Source organism: Eurytemora carolleeae, unplaced genomic scaffold (genome assembly GCF_000591075.1).
Source record: "Eurytemora carolleeae unplaced genomic scaffold, Eaff_2.0 scaffold64, whole genome shotgun sequence".
Taxonomy (NCBI): Eukaryota; Metazoa; Arthropoda; class Copepoda; order Calanoida; family Temoridae; genus Eurytemora; species Eurytemora carolleeae.
Window position 1 is genome coordinate 776,667 of NW_019396205.1, and position 8,541 is coordinate 785,207.

Consider the following 8,541-nt stretch of genomic DNA (forward strand, 5'->3'; position numbering starts at 1 on the left):
GGGGGGGGGGGGGGGGAGATTTTTCGGTGCTTTGGAATTTAATATTTTCAATTCCTTTTCTGTATTCTTAATCGTTTCAAAATTTTACGTTTTCTATTTTCCTCAACAATGATTCATCATATATTCTTTTTTACTGTATAGTCCATAATTTTCATTTACCGCCTGTCTAACTTTCTGTATCTTGAAACATTTGATCAATTTCTTTTCCTTCTTTCGTATTTTTTCCCCTTTCCGTCATTTTAATCCTTCTTCCCTAAATTGTTCAAAATATTTTTCAGATATTGTGATATAGACAGTCAAGGGAATAAAGCATTGGTCATGAAACAGTATCTTTCAAATGAAAAAGTAAGAAAAATATTCCTATATTTTAGTATAATAATATTCTGTTGTGTAATCGTACGGTTGACCCAACAATCCATGTCATTCACACTTAAACATTAAATCACTGCTTAGATGGATTGGCACGTCACATGATTCTCTATAATGAGATATTGATATCTAAATAAATATTTGTCCAGGTTGATTATTGAGATTATTGAGATGCAAATATGTTTGTCCAGGTTGATGAAATTAATAAAATTAATGAAAATATATTGGTCCAGGTTGATGAAATTAATGAAATTAATAAAATTAATGAAAACATATTTGTCCAGGTTGATGAAATTAATGAAATTAATGAAAATTATATTTGTCCAGGTTGATGAAATCAATACAATTAATGAAAATATATTTGTCCAGGTTGATGAAATTAATAAAAATATATTTGTCCAGGTTGATAAAATTAATAAAATCAATGAAAATATATTTGTCCAGGTTGATAAAATTAATAAAATTAATGAAAATATATTTGTCCAGGTTGATGAGATTAATAAATTAATGGAAATATATTTGTCCAGGTTGATGAAATTAATGAAATTAATGAAAATATATTTGTCCAGGTTGATGAAATTAATGAAATTATTGAGATGAAAATAACTCACAGGAAGAATATTGAACGAAGGAAGGCAAAATTTGGGTAAATATTCTTTATAATTCAACTTTTGATAAAAATCTAAACTTTCTGAAAATATTTAATTAATTTCTCGAAAATATTGGATATTTTCTCGAAAATATTGGATATCTTTCATGAAAATACTTGATTAATTTCATAAAAATATTGGATATTTTTCTTGGAAATATCGGATATCTTTTTAGAAAATATTGGATATCTTTCTTGAAAATATTGGATGACTTTCATAAATGGATATCTTTCTAGAAAATCTTGGATATCTTTAGAAATATCGGACATCTTTCTCGGAATTCTTGAATATCTTTCATGAAAATATAGGATATCTTTAATGAAAAATATTACCACAGATTTATTTCAGAATTGATTCAGTATCAGAGATGGGAAAGAATATTGCTGGCGCTGCAGTTCTTGTTCCTGACAGTTCAGACGGATCCCCTCCAGAGAATCCATTCGGGGATTAATTATCTAATCCATAGTTCCTTACAGCACAGATGGATCCGCTTCATAGAATTCATTCGGGTATTAAAATTCAATCATTAGTTCCAGAAAGTGAAGACGAATCCACTTCATAGGATCCATTCGGAGACTAGAATTCAACCCTATAGCTCGTAAAGCAGAGATGGATCCCCTTCAGAGAATCCATTCGGAGACTAGAATTTAATCCATAGTTTCGTAAAGTCCAGATTGATCCCCTTGGGAGATTATAATTCAATCCTTAGTTCCTGACATTTCAGATGGATCCCCACTAGAGAATCCATTTGGAGATTTGAATTCAATCCTTAGATTTTACAGTTCAGACGGATCCCCTCCAGAGAGTCCATTCGATATCTACAGTTCAGATAGATCCCATCCAGAGAATCCATTCGGAGATTTAAATTCAATCCTTAGCTTTTACAGTTTCCTATGATCCCTTCCGGAGAATTTATTTGGAGATTAGAATTCAATCCTTAGTTTTTTACAGCTTAGATGAAATTCAAGCCGTAGTTCCTAACAGGCTATGGATTATTGACATCACACCCCCTCCTTTATTACTCTCGAAGAATAAATTTGATTAATTTGTCCCCGAATCCTGAACGCTAATTTGAAACAAAATATGATTTGATTTCAATCAAGTCGAAATAAATTTAGACCATGAAGTTCTTTTTAAATCATTAATATTTTCAGAATTATGTGCTTTATTATTTAGATAACTTTTTCAGATTAATAGGGTATGAACCAGATTTTATGAACAATTATTTGTTACAATAAGTAATTTTTTGAAGAAATTTTATTTTCACAAAAAGTTATATAATAATAAATAATTTTTTTTTCTGTGAATTGAATACTGAAAACTGTATAATAATGTTCTATAAATGAGAGATAACACAGAATGTGATGTCCTCTAGAAAACCTCCAGGGATACTACTAGTCTTGTGATTGTACGCTTCTCTACTGTACTTGGATTTGGTCACGTGACCAGCCTGAAGCTCCAGGGTGTCACCAGCACGCAGGTCCACACTCACCTCCACAAATATATATTTAATCAAACATTTTACAGTTCCTGAGCTGGAAAAAAGTCATAAATTAATTTGTACGATATTAAAACTATTTTATAATCCTCAGCGTTTGGTGAATGGGACCTGCAATGGCCCCAGCTAGGGGTGTTTTATGTTTATGACAGATCAGGATTGAATAATTAATAATTAGTCCATAGAATTATAGTGTTATTCATCAATGTTCAGGGGAAAAATTACATTAAAATGGTAGAAAACTAAAAGAAAGAATAATATTAAAAAAGTAGTGTAAAGCGCACTAAAAGCCTATATATATATATATAAGTCTGAAAGGACTGACCGTAATATCTCCTACTTCTCCTTCTTTCACCAGAAGATAACTTGTCTCTTCGATCCTCTTGTCTTCTCCGGATCCATCAATACCAACCACGCCTGCAAAATCAAAAGTAGATTAAATTCGCATTTTTTTTAAAGTTCTCGTTTTTTCAAAAATTGAAAAACCTAACCCCTGAATGGGTATTAAATTCAACAAGTGGTTGTTAGATGGCAGTCCTAAACATCTTGTAGGAATTTAGCATGTCGCGTCGGTACGACTATAGGCCTACTTGGCCCAGTCCATGAAAGCTGATTATCAGTCTGAATATATCTAGTCTGTGGTTGAGAGATAGTCTTTGAAATAATCTAACTAAACTATTTTGATTTACAAAAAGAGTACTGCAGTTTTTTGGAGGAACGTAAACAAACCTAGTAATATATGAAGCTTGACGTAGAATTATTTTTTAGAAAATGTTTTGAGCCAACCCTCTTCATACAGATAAAGAAAAATTAAGCAAGCCCTGAACCGAATTTGTTTATGTTTCTCCCAAGGGGCAGAAACGTCATGTGTTTGTGTCTGTACCAAAAGGATGTGCGTGTGTGATAAGGAACCGAAAGTTGTATACAGTACAGAAGAATTTCGGTATTTGTACAGTCTAGGAGAGTACATTTGTTTATTGTTAATTGTTAACTTAAAAATAAGTTTAATATACATGTAACATATTATTTATATATTTAAGTCAACGCTATAAGCCAAATATTCATGCAAAGAATATATTTTGATTAAAGTTTACAATAAACTACTCGTTAAATTCAAGCGTAAATATGATTTTACGAAATTTTTCTGCACTTTCCTTGACTGTAGTCATGTTGTGTGTCTGTACCAAAAGAGTGTGCGTGTTTAATAAGGAATCTGTCTGCACAGCAGTGCACCTGGCTTTCTCATGCCAGACCAGCGCCATTTCTCTTCCTTTTATTCTTATTCCCTAGTTTCTCCCAAAACTGCATATACAAAGGAATTGAGTCCTTGCCAAAATTCAAATTTTTTGATCCCACTAACTTTACAACCTGGTGGTGTAAACCTTTTATATTTCAAATTTTAATTATTTCATGCAACAGAATTCATGGTTTGAATTATCTATGGTTTACGACATTTGGTTGCATAGAATTAGGGATTAGAAGATCAGAGTTTGTGGTAAAGACTCAATTCGTTTTATTTCATTTTATTTGTTTACCGTTATGTTTGATGAATATCTGTCCGTAGACTGGAGATGTATTCATGAGAAGATCTCCAGGTTTGGACGGAAGCATTCCTCCCACAACTGCTGTTACTGTTACGGTATAGAGCCCGGAGACAGGGGACTATAATACAATACAATACAATACAATACAATACAATACAATACAATACAATACAATACAATACAATACAATACAATACAATACAATACAATACAATACAATACAATACAATACAATACAATACAATACAATACAATACAATACAATACAATACAATACAATACAATACAATACAATACAATACAACACAACAAAAGACGTGGTTAATATATTGAATCCCAAGCAAAAATGTGTCAATTTTTTTGAAAATTTTAAGGTATTTTATTTATAAATTTAAAAGTACAAATACAGAATCGGAAAATATGTGTTTAACAAATTACTCATGTTTCATTGTTATCATTTCAAAAAAATATTTTACAAAATCATATTTTACCCTGAAAAGTCCTGTTCTGGCATCTAAAGGTCCCGAACTGGAGTCAAACTAAAAAAATAATGTTATAAAGTCTAAAAATACTTTTCCTCGCAAAGTTAAAACAAATAAAACTATATTTACTTTTGCCCTAAACATCAAATTACTAATTACAGAAAAGGTTTTCTAAGCTTCGTCATTTATACAATCATAAAAAAGTTTGATATTTCTAGAATCCTTAATGAGATTTTTTTTAAATGGTTGTTTATAAACCAATGGGATAGCTGAAGACTTTAAGGATTATGGGCGAGCAATGTCGAACTGGTAACCCCGTGGCAAATATAATTCTCTTCTCTGTTGAGCTTGGTTCGATTTAAATAAGATTCACCTTCTCCAGGAAAGATATAGTAGCATGACTTGTATTCCACTCTGGTCTGTATCCACACCACATTCTGCCAGATACCAGAGATACCAGACACAGGCTCACAACCAGAACTTCTATACAATAAACACGAGAATGGAATAACGACGTTCATTTCGTCTTTGTTCCATTGCGGCATTGTTTCGAACACGATTTTACTAGTATCTCAGTTGAAACATTCAACACAGATAACTATACTTGTCTCGGTATTCAACACAGATAACTCTACTTGTCTCAGTATTCAACACCAATAACTATACTTGTCTCGGTATTTAACACCAATAACTATACTTGTCTCGGTATTCAACACAGATAACTATACTTGTCTCGGTATTCAACACAGATAACTATACTTGTCTCGGTATTTCCAAAATGAGATCTACCATCTTTTCACCTTTAAGATTAGAGCAGATTTTCAAAAAGTTGTCCAGATTCCAATTTGGTTAAACGTAGAAAAGATTATTATTAATAATTCGAATTGAAGATCTCAAAGGAATTGAGTCTTTTCCACAAACTCTTATTTTATATTCCCTATATTTATGTAACCCAATGTCGTAGACTGAAGATATTTCAATGACTGAATTATGTTCGATAAAGTATTCAAAGTTTGAAATATCAAAGAATCGTTCCTTTAGGTTGCAAAAATAAAGGGATTAGAAAACTTGAGGACATGACAAAGACTCAAATCCTTTGTTGTTTATTATCCATGTTAATTAGGTTTTGAATTTTAATCTTTTATTCACAATAAAGTTTTGTATATACGTTTTCATGGGTTTTAAGTTTAAAAGGTATAGAATGAAGACAGATTAGAAGAAATTAGGTAAAATCAAGTATTCTGGAATTATAATTTTATGTGCTGATGCCAATTATTATTATTATTAAATAATCACGGTGTATCACGTTAGTCACGTCCTAGGCTCCCTAGGCTTTTCATTTTCACGGTAAATGTACTGGATATGTTAAGCACGAAACAAAAATATCAAAAATCTGTGAAAAGATCTTTTTACATATTTCCCCCCTTAGCTCATTATATGAGAATAACGGCAGTAAAAATCTAAAAATGTAGATACACGAAGAGATTTTTAAGGACTTCATTTTCTTTTTGTTCTTCAGTTTACATTTTTATCATTTGTACTGTCAAGCTTTTTATAAAATATTTTCTTTAAACCCCTCTTCTTGTTAAAAAAATAGTTTTGAACAAATGATGACCTATATGTCCGCTGTTGAGCATGTTGGTTAGAACTGCAGCTGCTAGCTGTACGGTCAGGTGAGCTGAAACCTAGCTTTCTTTTTTCAATAGACGTGTATTCTCTTATAAGGAGTGAGGATAAATGAAACCTTTATATCCTGCAAGCATATGTATATTATATACAGACCGTATATGTATTGTATAAAATGCAAACGCATAACATCGCATGCGTATCGGAGATGTTGCGGTTGAAAGAATTTATGAAAAAGTGCTAAAAGTTTAATGTCGTATAACCTGGACTACAGCTCACACATAAAAAAGTTGCGAAAAAGTTAATCAAGTAAAATTACATGTATGGGGGCATGAAAAACCTCTTTCCTTGAAACATTATTTTGACATATCACCGATTTATCATTAGTTCTGATGATCCATCATCAAAATTTTACCGAGCAGGATTCCAAGAAATTCCTATTTCTATGCCTGGTTTAATTACTAATTTAGAAAATACGAAGGTAATAAGGAAGTATATTGTGGCAACAACCCTGAGCAAATTTAAATGTTTAAATCGAGTAGAAATTAATGGATATGAAGAGAAGATATTTCCGACCTGATTTTAAAAATCGATATTTTGGATCCCGCGTCAATGCTAGACTAAGCCTCCTTCTCCGCTCTTTCGTGACTTAATCTTTCAATAATAGAGTAGATTATCTGTCTTTCCCAGGTTCAGTTAAATTCTATCCTTTTACGGTTCAGTTCAAATCTATTCTTTCTAGTTTCAGTTCTTTATCTTTTTGGGAATTCAGTTCAATTTTATTTTTCACATGTCCAGTTCAGTTTTTTTTCTAGATTCAGTTAAATTTTATCCTATCTTAGTTCAGTTCAATTCTATACTATTACGGTTTAATTCAAATCTATTCTTTTGGGATTCAGTTCAATTTTATCTTTTCCGGGTTTAGTTCAAAACTATTCATTTTATGATTCAGTTCAATTTTTTTGGGGGGGGGGGATTTAGTTCAATTTCATCCTTTTAAGGTTCAATTCAGATCTATTATATCAAGTATCAGTTCAAATCTATCTTTTCTCAATTCAATTATATTCTTTTACGGTTAAGTTAAAATGCATCGTTTCTATATTCAGTTAGATTCTATCCTATCTTGGTTCAGTTAAAATGTATCGTTTCTACATTCAGTTAGATTCTATCCTATCTTGGTTCAGTTAAAATCTATCCTTTCTAGATTCAGTTCAAATCTATTCTTTCTAGATTCAGTTTAAATATATCCTTTCTAGATTCAGTTAAATTCTGTCTTTTCTGGATTCAGTTCAAATCTATTCTTTCTAGATTCAGTTCAATATTCCTTTTAAGGGTCAGTTCAAATCTATCCTTTCTAGATTCAGTTAAGTTCTATCCTTTCTGAATTCAGTTAGAATCTATTCTTTCTGGATTCAGTTCAATATTCCTTTTCAGGGTCAGTTCAGTTCTATCCTTTTATATTAAGTTCAAATCTATCCTTTCAAGATTCAGTAAAATTCTATTCTTTCTGGATTTAGTTTAATATTCCTTTTAAGGGTCAGTTCAGTTCTATTCTTACTATATTCAGTTCAAATCTATCCTTTTTAGATTCAGTTAAGTTCTAATTTCTCTGGATTCAGTTCAAATCTATTCTTTCTGGATTCAGTTCAATATTCCTTTTAAGGGTCTGTTCAGTTCTATTCTTTCTATATTCAGTTCAAATCTATCCTTTCCGGATTTAGTTAGAATCTATTTTTTCTGGATTCAGTTCAATATTCCTTTTAAGGGTCAGTTCAATCATATTCTTTCTATACTCAGTTCAAATCTATCTTTCTGGATTCAGTTAAGTTCTATCCTTTCTGGATTCAGTTAGAATCTATTCTTTCTGGATTCAGTTCAATATTCCTTTTAAGGGTCAATTCAGATCTATCCTTTCTATATTCAGTTCAAATCTTTTCTTTTTGGGATTGCGGTTACCTTCTATTATTTCTTAATTCAGTGAATTCTGTTTTCTTAATTTTATTTAATTTTTACTTTCTGTTCTGTGTTTAGTAAAATCTGATCTGTTATTTTGATTCAGTTTTCATATACTTTCACATGGCTACTTTAATCATTCTTAAAGGGACTGTTAAGGAAAATTGAAAGGGGGTATAGGCTAAACCCTACGCACTTCAGGAGTTGATCGAGACCTATAAGAGTTCTATCTGATGTTCCTGTCTCGAGAAATTCATATGAAACTGTGTCAAAGTTATACCAAAACTTATATATGTGAGATTTGGTATAATAATCTAAGTTTTAAACAGATCATAATCAGTAAATACGCAACCAATCTGAAAACTACGATAACCCAGAGGATTCTTAGTAACAGCCATGGGTTCAACAAAGATCTGCAC

The 8,541-nt window shown here is 31.3% G+C and overlaps 1 protein-coding gene and 1 long non-coding RNA gene across 2 annotated transcripts; one reads left to right on the forward strand and one right to left on the reverse strand.

Annotated features, from left to right (window-relative positions):
- The first annotated feature begins 275 nt into the window (after window positions 1–275).
- Window positions 276–2,145, forward strand: LOC111698118 (uncharacterized). The gene is made up of 3 exons (XR_002764473.1): window positions 276–345; window positions 939–1,015; window positions 1,368–2,145. It is a non-coding gene; the product is annotated as an uncharacterized LOC111698118 (long non-coding RNA).
- A 113-nt stretch (window positions 2,146–2,258) lies between these two features.
- LOC111698116 (uncharacterized) lies at window positions 2,259–6,285 on the reverse strand. Its single transcript, XM_023468366.1, has 6 exons — window positions 6,159–6,285; window positions 4,917–5,026; window positions 4,553–4,600; window positions 4,053–4,179; window positions 2,843–2,934; window positions 2,259–2,511 (listed from the first exon to the last, which is right to left on the reverse strand). The coding sequence occupies exons 1-6, from the start codon at window positions 6,178–6,180 to the stop codon at window positions 2,356–2,358; spliced, it is 555 nt and encodes a 184-aa protein (XP_023324134.1). The 5' UTR covers window positions 6,181–6,285; the 3' UTR covers window positions 2,259–2,355.
- Between the last annotated feature and the right edge of the window lie 2,256 nt (window positions 6,286–8,541).

Coding starts and splice junctions, on each gene's coding strand:
- LOC111698116 (XM_023468366.1), bottom strand. CDS start 6,180: ATGCTCAACAGCGGACATATAG. Junction 4,180..4,552: donor CCAGAACAGGACTTTTCAGG/GTAAAATATGAT, acceptor ATTGTATTATAG/TCCCCTGTCTCCGGGCTCTA. Junction 2,935..4,052: donor GATATTCATCAAACATAACG/GTAAACAAATAA, acceptor TTGATTTTGCAG/GCGTGGTTGGTATTGATGGA.